Source organism: Lissotriton helveticus, chromosome 1_1 (assembly GCF_964261635.1).
Source record: "Lissotriton helveticus chromosome 1_1, aLisHel1.1, whole genome shotgun sequence".
NCBI classification, from domain to species: domain Eukaryota; kingdom Metazoa; phylum Chordata; class Amphibia; order Caudata; family Salamandridae; genus Lissotriton; species Lissotriton helveticus.
Genome location: NC_136057.1, coordinates 2,002,008,514 through 2,002,031,640, shown reverse-complemented (window position 1 = coordinate 2,002,031,640; position 23,127 = coordinate 2,002,008,514). Strand labels below are relative to the sequence as shown.

At 47.9% G+C, this 23,127-nt stretch overlaps 1 protein-coding gene across 1 annotated transcript in view; it reads left to right on the top strand.

Annotated features, from left to right (window-relative positions):
• Nucleotides 1-22,639, top strand: part of DPH5 (diphthamide biosynthesis 5) — a 375,297-nt gene extending 352,658 nt beyond the window's left edge. The window contains exon 7 of the mRNA XM_078644604.1: nt 22,296-22,639. Coding sequence (XP_078500730.1) covers nt 22,296-22,531 — 236 coding nt within the window. The 3' untranslated portion in view covers nt 22,532-22,639. The remainder of the gene's footprint in view (nt 1-22,295) is intronic.
• Nucleotides 22,640-23,127: the final 488 nt, after the last annotated feature.

Here is a 23,127-nt window from a genome sequence, read left to right as displayed (position 1 = left end):
AGAAACTGGAACAAAATCACCATCGACCAGATCTCCTCATCGCTTCTTCAAAACCCCCCTGCCCACTCATCGAACGCCAACCAAGCAGCCATTAACCTCACTCAATGGATAACCAACTGCGCCGACAACCTAGCACCTTTGAAAAAACGCCAAATCAAACTAGGCAGCAAAAACGCCCCCTTGTTCAACGATGATCTTAAGAAATCCAAGAAACTCTGTCGCTCCCTTGAGAAAGCCTGGAAAAAAGACCCAAACACCAGCACCAGAGACGCCTTCAAAAACGCCACCCGCATACACCACCAACTGATCCGAACTGCCAAGAAAGCTGCATTCAAAGACCGACTAGACAACAACGCCCACAACAGCAAGGAACTATTCAACATCGTCAAAGAATTTTCCAACCCCACTGCCAACTCCAACGACATCACTCCCTCTCAAACCCTTTGCGACTCCCTAGCTTCGTTCTTCCACAACAAAATCGCAGACATCCACAACAGCTTCGACAACCAACCCGGACACCAACCCACCCAACCTTCCACCGTACCTTCACCCCCCTTGAACATCCTTAATGACTGGAACCCAATCTCCACTGAGGACACCATCCGCCTGATGAACTCCATCCACTCAGGATCCCCCACAGACCCATGTCCTCACCACATCTTCAACAAAGCAGACTCCATCATAGCACCCTATCTCCAAGACGTCATCAATTGCTCCTTCAAATCCGCCACCTTCCCGGAAAGCTGGAAACACGCCGAACTCAGCGCCCTCCTGAAAAAACCCACAGCTGATCCCACCGAACTCAAAAACTACCGCCCCATTTCGCTCCTACCATTCCCGGCCAAAGTCATCGAGAAAGCAGTCAACAACCAGCTTGCCGCCTTCCTCGAAATCAACAAATCCCTCGACTCATCACAGTCCGGCTTCCGAGCCAAACACAGCACTGAGACCGCCCTCATCGCAGCAACAGATGACATTCGAACACTACTAGACAATGGAGACACAGTCGCCCTCATCCTCCTTGACCTCTCCGCAGCCTTCGACACAGTCTGCCACAGCACCCTTTTACAACGCCTCAACAACATCGGAATCCAAGGAAAAGCACTGGACTGGATCACCTCGTTCCTCGCCGGAAGAACTCAGAAAGTCCGCCTCCCACCGTTCAAGTCGGAGGCCACCGAAGTCACCTGCGGCGTGCCACAAGGCTCTTCACTCAGCCCCACCCTCTTCAACGTATACATGAGCCCCCTCGCGGCCATCGCACGCCAACACAACCTCAACATCATCTCCTACGCTGATGACACTCAGCTGATCCTCTCCCTCACCAGAGACCCAAACACCGCTAAAACCAACCTACATGAAGGAATGAAAGAAGTAGCCGAGTGGATGAAGCACAGCCGTCTTAAACTGAACTCAGACAAAACAGAAGTCCTCATCCTAGGTACTTCCCCTTCTGCCTGGGACGATTCTTGGTGGCCAGCTGCCCTAGGAAAAGCACCCATTCCAACGAACCACGCACGGAACCTGGGCGTCATCATGGACTCCTCTCTCTCGATGACCAGACAAGTCAACGCAGTTTCTTCATCTTGCTTCAACATCCTCCGCATGCTCAAAAAAACATTTCGCTGGATCCCCACCGAAACTAGAAAAACGGTCACCCACGCACTAGTTACAAGCCGCCTGGACTACGGAAACACCCTATACGCCGGTACCACCGCTAAACTTCAGAGAAAACTCCAACGCATCCAAAACGCATCAGCCAGACTCATACTAGACATCCCGCGTAAAGACCACATTTCCGGTCACCTAAAAGACCTCCACTGGCTCCCTATCAATAAGAGGATAACGTTCCGCCTCCTCACTCATGCACACAAAGCACTCTACAAACTTGGACCAGAATGCCTCAACACGCGATTATCCTTCTACTCCCCCCCCCGCCAGCTACGTTCCTCCAACCAAGCCCTCGCTGCGGTTCCACGCATCAACAAATCCACCATGGGGGGAAGATCATTCTCCTACCTAGCGGCTAAAACATGGAACTCCCTTCCCACTCACCTCCGCCTCACTCAAAACCACCCAGCCTTCAGAAAGCAGCTCAAAACCTGGATTTTCGACAAATAATTCCCCACCCTTCCTGAAGCGCCTTGAGACCCTCTGGGTATGTAGTGCGCTATATAAATTATTTGACTTGACTTGACTGGTGTCTGTGCAAAGGACTCTGGGTCTGGTGGTATACTGCATAAAACCCAGAAGCTTGCATAGTGGCTTAAGCCATTCCAATATGCACTGCAAAAGAAGTGATGGAGAGTTTCCTCTTCCTGATTGCATGAAGGACACATACCATTGATAGATTTATCAACACCGAATTTGCAGTGAAACTTTTAGATCTCAAAAGGTTTTACTAGGCGCTAGTTTAGACCATAACAGATAAAATACTATTATACTTAAAATATGTAAAAGGTTGGTGCACGTGAGTATTCGAAATATGAACAGATAGCAAATATGTAACATTTTTTTAAGAGTAAACAGGGGCTAGCATTTAAATCTCTGCTAATGTTTTAGAAGTCACACCTTGCAGCCCTTCATAGCTCTCGTTAGATCAGCAAAGTAGAGCATATCTTTGGTGGAGTCTGCATTCAAGAGATCACAGGGCGGTCAGCGGAGCAGCATAGGGTCCCCTGTATTCATATCTTATGCATGGAAGTGCGTCAACATTGTCTTGGACACATAGAAACCATTCACAATATAGGTTCATTACTATAGTGATCATTTGAGATCTTAACAGGGTGGGCTTGGTCGGAGTAGGAATGTTGGCTGGATTTGGCGGACCTCACATTCCTGGAGGCATTGGCTGAAGATCGTGAGCCTCACTGAAGTGCTGAGCTGTGGGGTGACACGTGCTTGGGTTGACAAGTGCTTAATGCCAGGTAGTGGAGCTGAAGCCCGTGCTGCCCAGGAACAGATGATCAGGGACAAGCCCTGATCTTTGATGGCAGAGTCAGCAGAGGAGCAGGAGATAGGGCACCTGACTGGAAATGTCTTGTGATCAATGAGGCAGCCCCTGCTTGTATAGTGTGAGAGACTGGGACAGAAACACAGGACAAGAAGACTGGGACAGAAACACAGGACAAGGAGACGGGGACAGAAACACAGGACAGAGACTGGGACAGTACCACAAGACAAGGAGACTGGGACAGAAACACAGGACAGAGACTGGAACAGAAACACAGGACAAGGAGACTGGGACAGAAACACAGGATAGAGACTGGGACAGAAACACAGGACAAGGAGACTGGGACAGAAACACAGGACAGAGACTGGGACAGAAACACAGGACAAGGAGACTGGGACAGAAACACAGGACAAGGAGACTGGGATAGAAACACAGGACAGAGACTGGAACAGAAACACAGGACAAGGAGACTCTGACAGAAACACAGGACAAGGAGACGGGGACAGAAACACAGGACAGAGACTGGGACAGAAACACAGGACAAGGAGACAGGGACAGAAACACAGGACAAGGAGACTGGGACAGAAACACAGGACAAGGAGACTGGGACAGAAACACAGGACAGAGACTGGGACAGAAACACAGGACAGAGACTGGGACAGAAACACAGGACAAGGAGACTGGGACAGAAATACAGGACAAGGAGACTGGGACAGAAACACAGGACAGAGACTGGGACAGAAACACAGGACAAGGAGACTGGGACAGAAACACAGGACAAGGAGACTGGGACAGAAACACAGGACAGAGACTGGAACAGAAACACAGGACAAGGAGACTCTGACAGAAACACAGGACAAGGAGACGGGGACAGAAACACAGGACAGAGACTGGGACAGAAACACAGGACAAGGAGACAGGGACAGAAACACAGGACAGAGACTGGGACAGAAACACAGGACAAGGAGACTGGGACAGAAACACAGGACAAGGAGACTGGGACAGAAACACAGGACCGAGACTGGAACAGAAACACAGGACAAGGAGACTCTGACAGAAACACAGGACAGAGACTGGGACAGAAACACAGGACAAGGAGACAGGGACAGAAACACAGGACAGAGACTGGAACAGAAACACAGGACAAGGAGACTGGGACAGAAACACAGGATAGAGACTGGGACAGAAACACAGGACAAGGAGACTGGGACAGAAATACAGGATAAGGAGACTGGGACAGAAACACAGGACAGAGACTGGGACAGAAACACAGGACAAGGAGACTGGGACAGAAACACAGGACAAGGAGACTGGGACAGAAACACAGGACAGAGACTGGGACAGAAACACAGGACAAGGAGACTGGGACAGAAACACAGGACAGAGACTGGGACAGAAACACAGGACAAGGAGACGGGGACAGAAACACAGGACAGAGACTGGGACAGAAACACAGGACAGAGACTGGGGCAGAAACACAGGACAGAGACTGGGGCAGAAACACAGGACAAGGAGACGGGGACAGAAATACAGGGACAGAAACACAGGACAGATACTGGGACAGAAGCAACAAGGCCCCTTCTCACGCAGCCATTGGGGCTCCACAGAGTGAGAAGAGCTGCACCGCACAGCAACCACTGAGCACCGTTACACTGACCATTGTGGCACCACACAACAGGCAGGTATTCACCTCACAGTGCATAACAGAGCTCATCATCACACGCATCACCTCCTCACTGGTGTGCTGAGGCTGCTTGGTTCTGAGCATTGTGGCACCCCCTCACCAGACAGGGATGCTCCTGACAGTCTTGTCGCGGCAAGCATCATAGCTCACGACAGCAGGCACCACCTCCTCACTGGCGTGCGTAAGCAGGCTGGTAGGTTGCGCGGTGACTCGGCAGCAGTGCACCAAATGCCTCAGAAGGCAAAAAGATTGGCACAACCACAAGTGCAGCCGTTGCTGTCCACAACACCATCCCCTGGCCCACCAGGAGACTCGCACTTCTATGCTTTTGTGCTTACCTCTACTTAGTGGGTTTCTCCCTGCACATCACTGCATTGTTTAAATATGCCGACCAGGCCTGGCTCCAGAAATATTTGTTTGGGTGGGCCAAGGGTGCTTTCGGGTGGGCCACTACCAGCCCAATTTGTCGCTTCTGGAGGTAGTCTACAAGCCATAGATTACATCATATCTACTTGCAAACAGTCACCAAGATACAAGGATTGCTTCTGTGTGTAAACAGAGCATGTGGAGAGTTATTTATTGGTGCCTCATCACTAATCTCTTTCTCTGTTGATACCTTTACTACCATCCTCCAACAGTGCACTCCATCTCTCTGTAGCTCCTCTCCCCATGACCTCCTCCTCAGACTCCCTCACTACCACCCTCCCACCAAGACCCCTCATCTCTCCGTATCTCCCACCCTCCCCCAATGATCTCCTCCTCGGATTCCCTCACTGCTATCCTCCAACAGTGCTCTTCATCTCTCCAAAGCCCCCCCCTCATGACTTCGTCCTTGAATCCCCCAGTACCACCCTCCAACTACACTCTCCTCTCTCCAAAGGCCCTCCTCCTTATGACCTTCTCCTTGGATTCCCTCATTGCCACACCTCCACCAGTGCCCCTCATCGCCCCATAGCCTATCCCCCTATTGACCTCCTCTGCAGATTCCCTGATTGCCACCCTCCAACAGTGCCCCTCATCCTTCCGTAGCCCCTTTCCCAATTACCTCCTTCTCGGATTCCCTCACTTCCACCCTCCAACAGTGATCCTCATTGACCAAAGCCCCTCCCCCTCATGACCTCCTCCTGGTATGCCCTCACTGCCACCCTCCAACAGTGCCTCTCACAATCTCCTCCCCCTCATGACTTCCTCCTCAGTCTCCCTCACTACTACCCTCCACCAGTGCCCCTCATCTCTCCGTATCTCCCACCCATGACCTCCTCCTTGGATTCACTAATTGCTACCCTCCACCAGTGCCCCTCATCGCTCCATAGCCTCTCCCCCCATGACCTCCTCCTCGGATTCCCTAATTGCCACCCTCCACCAGTGCTCCTCATTGCTCCATAGCCTCTCCCCCTCACCACCTCCTCCTCAGACACCTTCACTACCACCCTACAACAGTTTACTTAATCTCTCCGTAGCCCCCCATGACATACTCCTTGGATTCCCTCACTTCCACTCTCCACCAGTGCCCCTCATCGCTCCATAGCCTCTCCCCCTCATCACCTCCTCCTCAGACACCTTCACTACCACCCTCCAACAGTGCACTTCATCTTTCCGTAGCCCCCCATAACCCCCTATTCGGATTCCCTAATTGTCACCCTCCAACAGTGTCCTTCATCTCTCTGTAGCCCCTCCCTCATATTTGATTTCATTGGTTGTATAGCGCTACTCATAGTGTAGGGTGTCACAGTACTTACATCATGCAGAGACAATGAATCATGCAAGTATGTAAATCAGTCTATAGGGAATGTCACGCAAGCCAATGAGGATTACAAGGTGTAGGTATCACATGTCATCATTACTGGTGGGCAGCATGTTTTAAGAGGGTTTGGTCTGGAGAAGCACAAACACAGGACTTATAGCATACCCCAGTGGTTGTGGAGTTGGCTTTACTGATTAAAATGTATATCTGCCAAAACAAACTCTTTATAGCAACATTAGAGTAATGAAGGACAGGGTAAATTCTAATTTGTTGCAACACCAAAAAAAATAAGTTCTAATTATACCATTCAGGTTTGTATGCAGCTCTTTGATGTCAGTTCATAGGTCACTGTCCTATTTTAGGATTGTAACTTCTGTACTGCAAGTAACCCACTGAGCTATCCACATAAATACAGTTTACCTGCATTTAAAAATTAGGAACAGACAAACTATTGCTCTCCAGCAGGATCATTGATCATCAGAGTAATCTGGACATTAGTAGTTATGTTGTGCATCCGTCATGATAACGATACAGACTTTTTAAAAATAACTAATATACACACATCCTCGAAGCAAACATCTGGCTGGGCATTTGCGGATTCAAAAAAAATGGAACAATAGCCACACATTCTCTTAACTGCTCCGTTCAAACTCTGGCACAGCCCGATCTCATAAACAGCTGAAGGGGTCAGGAAAGGTGAATTTGGATCAACAAACTCCTTTTCTCCAGCGCTGAAATATCCACGCAGTAGGACAGTGTGCACACATTACCCGGTGCCAAAGAGGATTTCACCCCTTCGCCATGCCCCTGTACCTGCACAAGTGGGCGGGGACACAACCCACCTTCCTAAAAGGAGATGTGTGATTGGGGGTGCCTGTGAGAAAAAGCCCAGGCCCAATCATGCAACTCCTAGAAAAATAAGAAAAATAACGTTCAGAAGAACGTTTTAATTGCCGTGGCCAATTGCTTTTGCCCCCCTGACGTCAGGGCCACGGTTTATGTTTGGGTGGGCCAGGCTCATGTTTGGGTGGGCCAGGCTCATGTTTGGGTGGGCCAGGCTCATGTTTGGGTGGGCCAGGCCCACCCGGCCCACCCGCTAGAACCGGGCCTGATGCTGACCATCTTGGATGATGGAAAAACCCTAGCGTATCTAGGGTTAATATATTAATATGTAGCGTCCTAGTCTCTGTGCTACCCATTAATATAGATCAACTACAGCACTACTTAGCTATCGTTATCATTACACCGGCACTGCTCCTGTGGACACACGGCACACAATATGCTGTTGTTGCTGTTTGCTTTGCACACAGTCTGACCGCAGCAGAGTTTTTTTCTGGTACCAATTGAGGAAATGTTGCATCTTTATTTATATAATGTATGGACACTTCACCTTACAGCCACTGCAATAGAAGTACTCAGTCTGACTCAAGTGGTCCACGCAAAAAAGAAATTAAGACGAAGATCAAAATAGTGCACAGAGCCAAAGCCCCGCTTTCTTTTTCATAGCTGAACTCCAGCAGATAACTAGATTTGCTTCTAGCCGGGCCTAATAATAGATATAGGACTTACTGAAGCGAACGGAGGAAGCTATATTTCCCCAAATGTAATCTGGAAACTAGTATGCAAAGGTTCTGCAACTTGACAAACACAACTACTTTTTCTTTCTAAATCCGAGGTGTTATTTTATAATACCGCCGGAGGCGCGCCAGAGGCAAGCCCGTCCTTGCCCGTCCGTGTCTGGACCGCGCCCAGCGCCAGAACCCCTGGCCCCCGCGAACGCCTCGACTCCAGACTCCGCTACGACGCCAGCACCCTCCACCCACTCAACGCCGGCCGAAACCACACCTGCTTCCAGGCCGCCCTGAAACGGACCCACGGACCCTTCACTTGCCGCACCTGCAGCTTCACTTGCGACAGAGCCCCCAAACCTCCAAGGACAGGACTCAACCACTTTTGCTGCATACTCCTCAACACCCGCTCCGCACGCAAACACGCCATCGAGCTCTGGGATCTGCTCGACACCTCCGCCCCAGATGTAGCCTTCCTGACCTTGACCTGGTGGAACGACTCCTCGGCGCCTAACTTCACCATAGCCATCCCGGACGGCTACAAGATAACCCGCAGGGATCGCGCCAATGGAATCAAAAGAGGAATAGCCATCCTCCACAAGTCCATCCTCAAGGTCACCACCGATGCAGTTGACACACTCAACACCGCCGAACACCTGCACTTCCGGATCCACACCGACCCCAACACCACCCTCAGAGGAACACTCATCTACAGACCCCCCAGACTCAGTTCAGCGACTCCATCGCCGACCTCGCCAGCACCCACACGCTCACATCCACGGACTACATCCACATCGGGGACCTGAACTTCCACCTCGAGAACAACAACAACAACTACGCCAACTCCACCACCCTGATCAACAACCTCGCCAACCTTGGCCTCAGACAACTCGTCACCGCACCCACCCACACGCCGGCCACATGCTGGACCCCGTCTTCTCCACAGGCACCCACATCGCCTTCGACCACACCATGAAACTCCACTGGACCGACCACCGCTGCATCCATTTCACCTTCAAGAAACCAACCACGCACCACCGCACCCAACAGCTGCCCCGCCGCGGCTGGAGCAAAGTCACCGAAGACCAGCTGATCACCACCCTCGCCTAGAACTCACCTACCGCCCCCACCAACCCAGACGCCGCAGCCCGCAACCTCATACGGTGGATCATCGACTGCGCCAACACCCTCGCCCTGATCAATAAACCCCCCAACAGCCATGCCAGCAAGAGAGCCACCTGGTTCACTGACGAACTCCAGACCTCCAAATGCGCATGCCGGAAACTGGAGAAAATATGGCTCCACGAACGCACACCGGACAACCACGCAGCTCACAAGGACCCCATCCGCAGACATCACCACCTCATCAGATTAGCCAAGAGATCCTCCTTCAAAGACCGCCTGGATAACAAGGCACACGACAGCAAAGAGCTCTTCAGCATCATAAAGGAACTCTCCAACCCCAGTGCCAGCGACATCCCGCCCTCACAAGAACTATGCAACTCACTAGCCATCTTCTTCCACCGCTAGATCGCGGACATCCACGACAGCTTCAACACCACGATCGCCCCCACTATGCCAGACTCCACCTCCCCTGCAAACACCACCAGCACCAACCACCTGACCTCATGGTCCAACGACAACGAGACACGCAAGGTCATGAACTCCATCCACTCAGTTTCTCCGTCCGACCATGTGCCCACACCACGTATTCAACAAAGCAGATGCAGCCATCGCACCCCAACTATGGAAGGTCATCAACATCTCCTTCGATACAGCGACATTCCCGGAAGGCTGGAAGCACGCCGAAATCAACGCCCTCCTCAAGAAGCCCAAGTTTACCCCAAGGACCTCAAGAACTTCCGGCCCATCTCCCTGCTCCCGTTCCCAGGGAAGGTCATCGAGAAAATCGTCAACATGCAACTGGCCCGCCACCTCGAAGACAACAACATCTTGGACCCGTCCCAGTCCGGATTCAGACGAAACCACAGCACTGAGACAGCCCTCATCGCCGCCACAGACGACATCAGGCGCCAACTAGACAACGGCGAAACATCAGCCCTCATCCTCCTGGACCTGTCAACCGCCTTCGACACGGTATGCCATCGCACTCTAAAGACACGCCTCCAAGAAGCCGGAATCCAAGAGAAGGCCCTCGTCTGGACCACGTCCTTCCTTTCCAGCAGAACCCAGAGCGTCCGCCTCCCACCCTTCCAATCCGAAGCCACCGACATCTGCGGCGTCCTCCAGGGTTCATCCCTCAGCCCCGACGCTGTTCAACGTCTACATGGCCCCCCTCGCACAAGTGGCCCGCCACCACGACCTCAATATCATCTCTTATGCCAACGACACCCAGCTCATCCTCTCCCTCACCAAAGACCCACACACCACCAAAACCAACCTCCACGAGGGAATGAAGGCCGTCGCCGACTGGATGAGGAGCAGCCGTCTGAAGCTGAACTCAGACAAGATGGAGGTCCTCATCCTCGGACCTACCCCCTCAGCCAGGGACGACTCCTGGTGGCCGACCACACTGGGAACAGCACCGACACCCACCGACCATGCAAGCAACCTGGGATTAATCCTTGCCTTCTCCCTCTCCATGTCTAAACAGGTCAACGCCGTCTCCTCCTCCTGCTACAACACCCTCCGCATGCTCCGCAGGATCTACAAGTGGATCCCGACTGAAACAAGAAGAACAGTGACACAGGCCCTCGTCAGCAGCAGACTAGAATACGGCAACGCACCCTACGCAGGAATCCCAGCCAAACAACTACAAAGACTACAACGCATCCAAAACGCCTCCACCCGACTGATCGTCAACGCCCCCCGCCGCAGCCACATCACCCCCCACCTGAGAGGCCTACACTGGCTCCCCGTCGACAAGAGAAACACCTTCAAGCTCCTCACTCACGCACACAAAGCACTCCACAACGCCGGACCAACCTACCTGAACAGCAGACTCCGCTTCTACACCCCCACCCGGCAGCTCCACTCCGCCAGCCTCGCCCTCACCGCTGTCCCCCGCATCCAACGAACGACCTCCGGCGGCAGATTCTTCTCCTACCTTGCCGCCAAGACCTGGAACACCCTCCCTACCCACCTACGGCAAACCCAAGACCTACTCGCCTTCAGAAGACTCCTCAAGACCTGGCTCTTCAAGCAGTAGCGTCCCCTCAGCGCCTTGAGACCCTCACGGGTAAGTAGCGCGCTTTACAAGTACTCTGATTGATTGATTGAGGGATTGATTGATTGATTGATTGAGTGATTGAATCGTGTTTTCTTAGTAGTCGTAGCAGACTACAATAATCGCTGTCCTTGAGAAGGAGAAAAAGTTCTGAGTAGTTTCTGATCGTGACAAAGGAGGCAGGGTGCCCTGCTTGCATTCAAAGAATGTTTCTTTTCCTGATATTTGTGGCCCTCTGTCCTGCGCTCTTCCTGTTGCTTTGATTGCTAGATGTGAGTAAGAGGCGACCCGCACACTCATTTCCGCCTAATGACCGAATCGGAAGGATGCATTACTAAGGTGATGGGACTACGTACCAACAGCGTATTCACTGCTGCATTCCTTTCTTCTCGCCCAATAAGCACTCGAACTTCCTCAAAGGAGTGACGTACATTCTCCAGCGTTTCCTGATGTTATGCCCTGTGCATCCTTGAAAGGAATCTGACCGAGCAGATTACAGCTGGAAAATATTTTCTGTCATACAGAGGGCACATTTCTAGGCATTCCTTTCTTATCAGACTATCAGCTGTGTCATTTACCACAGCACAAAGCGACCAGGCACAGACAGTTTGAAACCACACTCAACATCGGCATTATTTAGCGCAAACTTACATTTATGTATTGTGCGAGGGCTTCAAGCGGCTCCTGACCTGCACTAAATTTGGATGTGGAAATTGAGACCCTGCAAGATTTTTAGGTCTGCTGTGTCCTGCACTTCTGGGTTCTGGAAACCGCTGCCAGTGAGTTGGGGTGTATTATTGCATAGTCCAAATTATTCTATTCGAACACTCAATTTAACGTAGAAAGTACGTATTCATCAGAGGGGCCGAGTTCCATAGCACCCCCTTTCTAAACATTGAATATGTGATATAATCAGGGTCACTGGAATTATGCTGCAGGGGAGTCCCAAATTATGCAGCATGGTTGGCGAAAGTATGCAGATAGAAAAGGCAAATTAGTTAACAGATGTTGTCTTCGTTTTACCTCATTATTTTGGAATTTTTCACATGTTAACACTATCTGGGGGAAAATGTAATATAATTAGTACCTGGCTGACACTCAAATGCAGTTAATAATCAACATACAAAGTGAGCAGTCAGCCTTTGCTAAGGGCCTTCCGCCTCGCGGTAATGTGTTTTGCAGCGTTTTTAGTATCTATTGATCCTTTTGAGATAGAAACAACAAATCTAAAGTTTATGTAACATATGCAGATTATGCAGCATATGCTGGATTTTGTGTCAAATGCAGCACGTTCGTAATTATGCAAAAACAAAACGCTCCCACAAATCAATGGACTCTAAATGTAATACAGTGCATTTGGTGTACGGAATAATGGAATATATTTGTTTACCCTAATGAACTTCACTAAAGCTGTCAGTGCTGCATAGTGTTAATAGTACTACATTTATTGCTAGCAGTTCTATTGCTGCTAGTTGTGCTACGTTCCACAGTAACACTAACCCATATTGCAACTGGTACTTCGAGTACTTCCATTTGTTATGCTTCCACCGGTAATACAGCTATGGTAGGAGACCAATAATTAATATTGGTAACGTTTCTTCTTCCCTCTCTGGTACTGGTAGTGCCAGTTGATGCCCGGCATTTAGAATTAGTGCATCAACTACTAAAGCTGGGACAAATACTACCAATGTAACTACTACTATAACTATGTTTACTGTAGCACCAGTTACTAAAACCAACTCTTCTACCAGTTTTTCTGCTGCTTCAAGTAGTTCTGAATGTACCTTGTAACACTAGCCCTCGGAGTGTATGCCTAACATGAGTGCTACACTTTGGGTTCCAACAACTACCGATGTTAATACTACGGCTGCCTCTACAATTTTTCACACTACTATTAGTACTACTAGTCATAAATCCACTACTACCTTTTAACTATGACTTCCCTTGTCCTTTCATCATATTGCTACTGGATATTGCAAACTGTGTTGTGCAGTGTTTTAGAATACTCTAGATACTGAATAAGTGCAGTGTTCAAGATTTGAACATTGTTATTTTAAGATATTGGATTATCAGTTGGGGGGAGGGGGGAATCCCCACTCACATTAAACACAGTCCTCGCAGGGTGGACCCCAAAAAGTCACATTAACCTGTGTTTAGCCCTCTGGTAGCTTGGCACAAAAGCATCAGGCTTAATTTAGAGGCAATGTGTAAATTATTTATGCAATACTCAAACATTAATAAAGTAAAGACTAACCACAAGAAAAATCCCAAACCAATTTAGTCAAATGTAATAACTAAAATGATACCAAAACAGCAGGCATCCATTTCGTACAACCAGAGATGAGTTTTTAAAATGTAGGTGAAAATATTGCCTGAGAAGCCCACTCAGTTATTTGGTTACACTTCAAAGTGGTAAAGTCACAAGTTCAGGCAGACTGTGATGGAGAACGGTTTGGATATAGGGACCATATTTGTTCCGATGAAGAGTTACTTTCTCAAGCCCACATGAGGGGCAGCCATTTGTGTTTGTGGGGGCCACTAGGAGGTCGTTGTCGACTTGAGGAGCAGGTCAGGCATCACAGATGTTCATTGTTGTAGCATAAAGAGCCTATTGTTGCTGGAGCTTCGTGTTGTCGCGGTTGACATAAACAGCAGGTCTTGCTGAAGCTTTGCGTTGCCAGTTGTTACAGGCAGTCCTTTCTAGGTGCAAAGAGGTCACATTGTGATCATGAGGAGCCCAAAACTTCTGCATCTTCACCTTGAGTTCAGGAGGAGTTCACTCTGGTGCCAGCCAAGGGTCCAGGACTTGGGGGCACCTCTTGGGGATCAGGACTCACTTCAGGGGAGGTCAGCAGCAGGGTTCATGCAAATCCAGACCGGTCCAGTTGGTACTGATCAGCTGGGCAGTTGCCAATTAGGGAGGCCTCTAGCTTGTTGAGTCCCTGTAGCTCTAACAAGAGGTCAGCTGTCTGACCATTGGAGTCACTTGTGGGGGGCCTGGGTTCTAGGCAAGCAGGTCATATCTTCCTTCTTCAGACAGCAGATTCTGGTGCGTTTGTCGCCTGGTCCTGGTTCCAAACTCTCTGGGTGACACAGGCAAGGGCATGCTTGGTGTCCGGTTTCTTGTGTGTGCTGCTGGCATGGCCCTTTGAAGTGCAGTCAGCAGGGTAGAGTTCCTCCCCAGCTATCCTGACAGGAAAACTCACTCCCCTCACACATAGGCCTCCTTTGTCACCATGTCTGAAAATAATACACAGCCCACCACAGAAGACCCATTCGCAGTCATGTGACCCTAGACACTGGTAGAAAAGCACGGTTGGTTTAGGTGGAAAAATGCCAACGTTTTTAAAGTGACGTTTTCTGAATAGTAACTCTAAACCTAACTTTGCTATTAAAGAAGGTTTTAAATTACAATTAATTTGAATGGAAACAGCATTTCACTATCTGATCCCAAACTGAAGTTATCCCTTATTAAGCGTCATAAGGTAACTCAGTGTTAGTCTGCAAAAGAGATGGCCATACAGCAGCAAAAAACAACTTTAGAAGTTTTTTTCCCTGCCTGGACATGTAAATCACAAGTACACATGTCCTACTTTTTACATACTATGCACTCTGAAGTGTGGCACTTTAGGGTCTGTTAGGGGTTACTTATACATGTTAAAAAGGAAAGTTTATGCCTTAAAATTGCATTACAGGATGCAGTGGCAGGTCTGAGACATATTTTGAAAGCTACTTTAGTGGGTACCACAAGGAGTGCTGCTGCCCACTAGTAGCATTTAATTTACAGGCCCTGGATACACCTAGTACCATTTACTATGGACTTATATGTAAATTAAATGTGCCAATTAGTTGCGGGTCAGTTTTACCATGATTAGAGAGAGAGCACAAGCGCTCTACCACGGGTTAGCAGAGAAAAAGTGCAAGGAATCCTAAAGCCAACAAAACCATGTTCATTAAAAAAAGCAAGAAGCTTTGGTATAAGACTGAAGCTGACACCGCAAGTTAATGTACCAGGTCTTCTCACTGACCCATGCAGAGGCAGCACATCTGTATGGTATTAGAGAAACTTCTGTGATCCAATGCTGGTTTCTCCAACAGCGAGCTTCCAAGCCAGATGAGGGAACATCACCTGTGGTCCAAGAAATACTGCTGAATATGCTGAGGATCTTCACCTTACGATTGAAAGAGAAGAAATTGAAGTGGTTCTGCAGAAGAGGACTGCGTAGCACAGAGCCTAGCTGTGTGGGAGGAGAAGATCTGACCAGAAGAAGATCTAAACAACGTCAATGAGCAACACCTGCACTGTGAAGCCCAGGAAGAGACTGGTGCGTCATAGATCTCTGACTGCAAGCAACCTGGCCCCAAGATTGTCTAGCCCCTCATTTCTGTCCTATGAGAACTCAGCAGGGGTGCCAGTGCATACTGAAGTACCATATACCCAGAGAGGTTGAGCCCTACTGCTGTGGGACCTGCCTATAATATCATGGGTTACATATAGTGTCTCTAAAAGCAACACACGGAAAAGACTGAAACTACAGTCAGTAATTCCTGCTCTGTTGCCAACACTGTGCATGGTGCTGTAACTCTCTGCCCCTATGACCTTTGACCCTTTCAACAATTCCAGGGCCCAGGGTTCCTATAGAGTGATTCTAGAGAAAACAGTAGTTTGCCATCATGCTCCAACCTCACCTGCTTGAAGAGGTGCTCCCTTTTTCAAATGACCTTCATCCCATTTGGGGGCAGGGGCTGCTCTGGGCTTGTAGTCTGAGACCACAGAGGTGTCATGAAAGAAGGTAAATTGGGCAGGCGAAAAAGCTGCAACCGGGCTACTACAGTTGTGGCATGACTCACTTGAACAGAGTCCTGGGCATAGCAATCAAGGTGAATAGTTATGCTGAGGCCTATAGTGGCTTGAGACTTTTGGTTTGCACATACTGAACTAGAGTTTAGTCTGTCCAACAGCACTAAAAGCTCAGTTGTCAGGAAACAACCCAAGGGCACAGCTATAGGCACACATCGAATCACTCTAAACACTGAGGCATTATCTCTCTTTTGCCCATAGTTCTAGCATGGCCTGATATCAGTACGTTAAATGTATATTTACATTTAAATACAGTTTCTTTTGGAAAACGCTAATCTGTGTTTTTGGCCTGTTTTTTCTATTTTCATCTCACCCTAACCCTGGCTACACATGCGAATTTTCGCCTTGTCTTGATAATATTAATGAGTATCTATTCCACAGGAGCCATTGTTTTTCTTATATTATGGCCTGATATCATAGCTGGTTTATTTATGTTACGATTTACTTGGTGCTCAGTTTTTGGATTGCATAGCAGGTCATCCCCAGGATATCAGAAGTAAACAGACCCACATCCCACAAATGTGGTCAGCAACCCCTATGTGCCCAGTGGCTCCTGAACTGATTCCAACATACTTCAGGAACCAAGTCCCTCTGTCCAGAAAAAGAATACTTCCAATGATGCTCATAAAGAAAAAAGGACAAACTGGCAGATATTTAGGCTGCTTAAACTGCTCATGGGTTCCCTCCCTTTGTTTTTTCCCCTTGTCTACAAATACATGTGTTGTTTCAGGCACTGACCTATATAATCGCCGGTTAGTGTTTGTTTTGACCTAGTCTGCTCATGTGTTGTGGTATTTTTGTATTCCGCATTATGCAGATGTGAATCACAGTCCAAATATGTTATTTTTGCTTGGTCTTGATCATGCACAACTACCTAAAAAAGGGTCCAACTACCTCAGGTTATAATGTAGCACCGGGGCTCAGACTTCTGCACATGTCATTTGCGGACATTACTCGTTGGAAGTCCTGATTGGCTGCTGATTTAGATTCCTTGTGGCAGGCTACACGTCACTGGACCACTTTTTATGGTCTAGAGAGTCGTGGTATACAGAATTGTTTTCCCCTGTATTCCTGCAATAAATGTTTGTTTATAATAGTTCTCCTGCAGAAAAGATATGGCCAATTATTATCACAATTACACTCCACAGGCAAGCTGAAAAAAGGCTGATTTTGTTAGTTTGTTTTTTGAGTAATCATTTCTCTCAAGTCTACTTATCGAGAAATGGGAGAGGCACAGGGAAGGTGAGGGGCGAGAGTAAGGACAGCCATGAGAAAAAAGCATTGGCAAAACCAATTGATCTTACCTATGAACTAATCAATCAATCAGGGGTTTGTAAATCGCACTGCTCACCCGTTAGGGTCTCAAGGCGCTGGTGGGGGGTGTGTACAGCTCCGTTGGGGTCATTCGAAGAGCCAGGTCTTGAGGTCTTTCCTAAATTGGTGCAGTGTCGGGCTTCGCCGGAGATGAAGGGGGAGCCCGTTCCATGTCTTAGCTGCAAGGTAGGAGAAGGACCTTCCACCCGCTCTGTTCCTGTAGAAGCGTGGGACAGTGGCTAGGGCGAGGTCAGCATAGCGCAGGTTTCTCTTGGGGGCATGAAAGGTGAGGGGGGTGTTGAGATATTGTGGTCCGATGTTGTGGAGGGTCTTGTAAGTGTGTGTGAGCAGCTTGAAAGTTATTCTTCTTTTGATTGGGAGCAAGTATAGGTTGCTGAGGTGTTGGGTGATGTGGTTGTGCCTTGGGATATCAAGGATTAGTCTTTCTGCGGCTTTCTAGACGGTCTGGAGTTTGCGGAGGAGTTTTTTGTTGATTCTGGCATGGACGGCAGTGCCATAGTCCAGTCTGCTGGTGATGAGGGCGTGAGTGACCATTTTTCTGGAGTTGGAGGGTATCCCTTTGAATGTTTTATGTAGTATGTGGAGGGTGTTGAAGCATGCAGAGGAGACTGTGTTGATCTGGTGATTCATAGTGAGCAATGAGTCCAGTATGATGCAGAGGTTATGTGCATGGTCTGTTGGGGTGGGTGGATTTCCGAGGGCAGGGTGCCACCAGGTGTCATCCCATGCAGAGGGGTTGGAGCTGAGAATGAGGACTTCTGTTTTCTCTGAGTTGCGTTTCAGACAGCTGTTCTTCATCCAGGTTGTGACAGCTTTCATCCCTTCTTGAAAGAGTTGTGCCTGGTGATGTCGGGTTCCTTGGTGAGGGAGAGGGTGAGTTTGGTATCATCGGCATAGGAAACGATGTTGAGCCCATGGTTAAAGAGGGTGGGGTTGAGGAAGGATCCTTGGGGTACTCCGCATCTGGACGCTATCGGTTCTGAGAGGAAGGGCAGGAGTCTTATTCTCCATGTTCTGCCTGTGAGGAATGAGTGTATCCAGTCTAGGTGTGACACCTATTGGCTTTGTGTGGTGTGGAGTGGGCTTTGTGTGGTGTGGGCTTTGTGTGGTGTGGAGTGGTTTTGTGTGTTGTGGATTGGCACTGTGGTATTGTGTGGCATTTAGTGGAGTGGCATTGGGTGGAGTGCAGTGAAGTGCCATTGTGTGGTGGGGAGTGTAATGGTGTGGCATTGTGCGGCTTGGAGTTGCATTGTGCGGCTTGGAGTTGCATTGTGCGACGTGGAGTGGCATTGTGTGGCGTGGAGTGGCTTTGTGTGGTGAGGAGCAGCATTGTGTGTCATGGAGCGGCATGGGGTGGAGAGACATGTGGCATGAAGTGGCTTTGTGGGGAGTGGAATGGCATTGTGTGGCATGAGGAGGAATTGTGTGGAGAGGCACTGTGTAGAGTGGAGTGGCACTGTGTAGAGTGAAGTGGCATTGTGTGGTGTGGAGTGGCATGTGGCGTTGTGTGGAGTGAAGCTGCATTGTGTGGAGTGGCGTGTGGCATTGTGTGGAGTGGCATGGAGTGGCATTGTGTGGCATGGAGTGGTGTTGTGTGACATGGTGTGGCATGGAGTAGCATTGTATGGCGTGGAGTGATATTGTGTGGAGTGGCATTGTGTGGAGTGGAGAGGCACTGAATAAGTGTAGTGGAGTGGCATGTGTCGTATGAAGTGGAGTGACATTGTGTGGTGTGGAGTGACATTATGTCAAGTAGAGTAGAGTGACATTGAGTGGAGTGGCATTGTGGGGTGTGGAATGGCTTTGTGTAGCGTAGAGTGGGGTGGCATTGTGTGTAGTGGCATGGTGTTGTATGGAGTGGCATTGAGTTGAGTGGAATTGTGGGGAGTGTAGTGGCTTTGTGAGGAGTAGAATGGCATTGTGTGGTGTGGAGTGGAATTGTGTGGTGAGGAGCAGCATTGTGTGTCATGGAGCGGCATGGGGTGGAGAGACATGTGGCATGAAGTGGCTTTGTGGGGAGTGGAATGGCATTGTGTGGCATGAGGAGGAATTGTGTGGAGAGGCACTGTGTAGAGTGGAGTGGCACTGTGTAGAGTGAAGTGGCATTGTGTGGTGTGGAGTGGCATGTGGCGTTGTGTGGAGTGAAGCTGCATTGTGTGGAGTGGCGTGTGGCATTGTGTGGAGTGGCATGGAGTGGCATTGTGTGGCATGGAGTGGTGTTGTGTGACATGGTGTGGCATGGAGTAGCATTGTATGGCGTGGAGTGATATTGTGTGGAGTGGCATTGTGTGGAGTGGAGAGGCACTGAATAAGTGTAGTGGAGTGGCATGTGTCGTATGAAGTGGAGTGACATTGTGTGGTGTGGAGTGACATTATGTCAAGTAGAGTAGAGTGACATTGAGTGGAGTGGCATTGTGGGGTGTGGAATGGCTTTGTGTAGCGTAGAGTGGGGTGGCATTGTGTGTAGTGGCATGGTGTTGTATGGAGTGGCATTGTGTTGAGTGGAATTGTGGGGAGTGTAGTGGCTTTGTGAGGAGTAGAATGGCATTGTGTGGTGTGGAGTGGAATTGTGTTACATGTAGTGCCTTTGTGTGACTTGGAGTGACATTGTGGAGAGTGGAGTGGGACTGTTGGGAGTAGAATGGTGTTTTGTGAAGTGGCATTGAGAGGCATGTAGTGGCTTTGGGTGATGTGGCGAGGAGTGGCATTTTGTGTTACGTGGTGTGGTATTGTGTAGCATGGCATTACGTGGAGTGGCATTGTTTGGTGTGTAGTGAAGTGGGATTGTGTGGTGGGGAGTGGCATTGTGTGGAGTTGAGTGAAGTGTCATTTTGTGGAGTGACATTGTATGTGTATCACTCACAAGCATTCCATAGTCTTTGGATCCGGTTCAGGTTTCATGCTATTTTACTTACTTTACAAAGATTACATTTCCAAAATGCCCTGGTTTCCATAAATCTTGCAGTTAGTGCGAATATCTAGATAGTGCCATTGGCCTATATTACTAATTTCCATAATGCTCTAGTTAGCGCACATCATATTACCAATGCCCTAATGTTCTTGTTTGCCTGTGTGTGGGACTGGAAATGAGTACGTTTGTGTGAATGAGTGAGGCAGTGTTCAGAAGTTCATATTTAGGGGAGAATGCCACGGTGCGTCGACGTAGTTTTTCACAGTAGTTTTCAAGGAACTTTACATTATTTGTATATTCTGTGTAGTCTTATGTTCTAAGTTAAGTACGCTGTAGCAGTTGTCTGGATATGCCATTTCAGCTAAATTTGCAAATCTTCGGTCTCCAAATAATTATAAATTACACAACCACTTTTCACACAAGTTGTACGTTATCTTTCTCACGGTGGTTTCGAAACATCTCAGTCTTGTGCCAACCAAGTCAGCTTTTCAAAGTGTTTCTCATTTGGATTTATGTGTGGACTGGCGTTACAAATAATACAATGTTGCATTTGCTACGAAGGACTACTGCTTGATTCGCCCTTCTGTGAGCAGAACCTCTGATCTAACACCACATAATGTTTGTACACTTGCAAACACACACGTGATTTTATGTACATGGAGTACCAGGTGAGATACGGACTTTCGACTTCCCTATTGCTTGAAAGTTGTTTGCTTCATGCCTGGATACATTCATCCATAGTATACATCTGAGTTCTTCCTTAGGATTCTACATGTATCCACATTTTCTAAGAAGCAACTTTTCTGTCTGTCTCTCTATTTTCTATGCAGGCATGTGTGGTCTCGGCGTATTGAACCTTAACGTTGTAAAATAAGCGTGTTTTTTTTACTAATATTGCAGCTGCTATTTTATCATCGGCGTAGGGTCAGGCTGCAGCAGAGCGCCACCTGGTGGCGCACAACCGTTGATACCACTGATCAAACCTGATCAGTTGCTCTTATCAGCCAATTTACTTCTTCCCTTGTTGGAGCCCAGAGAAAGGAAGCTATGCCCCTATGATGGAAATTAGACAGAGGTACTGTGTGTTATGGAGCAGCACCTCCCACTCGTCGTTCCCTCACATATAGTATGTTCAATTTAAAACAAATCAAGTGAAGGCAAATTTGCAGGAGTTGAGGCTCCAAAATTAAATTTAGAAGCACATTCACCAAGTAATATTCCTGATGTTACCAGGTTGTCATTTGAATGTGATTTTATGGGCATGGTCATAAAACAAAACGTCTTCAAATAAAACTTAATGTTGTGTCAGGTTTTCGTTTTATCAATATTGCAGAAAATTCATGATTATATGAGAAAAATGGCATTAAAGAAAACGTACAGGTAGTTTGTGATATGTATTGAAATTATCTCAATGTTTTTATTGAATACCAGAAACTACTCAGAAAATGTAATGTTACACATTACACTGCATCAAAGTAAACATCCTAATCACCCTCAGAACATTGTAGTGCAAAACTTTCCGGTGCATAAGATGCATACATACATATACACACATTCAAGAACATGGGGAAGCATCTGTTTGAAAGAAATGGTTCGAAGCTATCTCCCATTGACTACTTAAAATGAAATAGTTCATGACAACTGAAAACCTAAAAGAAAACCAGTTTTCACTTTTGTTTGTGCATATTTTGAAGGCAGTGGTGATTGAATATTTTGCACTGACAGCCACACTTGACCATGCCGTTCACTATGTCATCAATAGAGGTGTATACCCAAGATAACTATGGGGGGGTACGCTTGTGCAAAAATATGGGCCTGATTTAGGATTTGGCAGATGGGATACACCCATCACAAATGTAACTGAAATCTCATCCTCCGTATTACAAGTGTACTTTTAATACAGCGGACAGGTCATCCGTCATGTTTGTGCACTGACTATTCCATCTGGCAAACTCTAAATAAGACCCTTGCCTTGCAAAAGTAGATGAAAACTATTACATTGAGATTTTTTTGCTTCTGTAACTTTTTCACATTTCTTAATTTCATTTTCAGCCATTACCGAGAAGACAATCTGTGTTGGTCTTGCTAGGGTGGGCGCCACAGACCAGAAAATTGCTGCTGGCACCTTGCAGCAAATGGGCACGGTGGAGCTCGGTGGCCCTCTCCATTCCTTGATAATAACCGGCTACATGCATCCTCTTGAGATCGAGATGCTGAAGCTCTTTGCCGTCGAAGAATCTTGCTTGGACAACTTGACCATGTCAGATAGCTCAACGTATTACTCCTAAAGCAACCAAGAGTTCGATGGTCACTGTTTACCTCTTTTTACCTCATTTTGTAAATATTCATTCTATGCAGAAAATTAGGGATGCAGAATAAAAGTGTTTTGGAAAGTAAATCAAACCATCAAATAAATGAGTTATTTTTTTCGTCTTCCTTGATGCAATTTCCTGTGAATTGTTGCACCAGATACAATATGAATATGTGTTAAACTCCTTCAAAGACAACTGGTAAATCTATTTGGTGTACATCAGCATATACCACATGCGTTATCTTTATTCAGGAAGGGCTTTAGCTACATTCAACAGAACACAGAACAAGCATTGGCCAAGGCAATAGATCTTGAGTTGGATGCACGCCTTTTGGCTTTGCAAGGCTTGCTTTGTTTTTGTAAAACTTTATTGTTGGGGGAGCTGCCAAGGCATCCCCAAAATAAAAAAATAAAAAATTGTCTCAAAGCAAAAATATTTTTTGTGCATATAAAACACAATTTGTCATAGTAATCCCTGGAACTGTGTTGTGTGTGGGTGTGCTCTTTGTGAAAGAGCATAATATCATTACCTATTTCCCGAGCCATACCGTGATTTGAATCAGGGTGAAATGT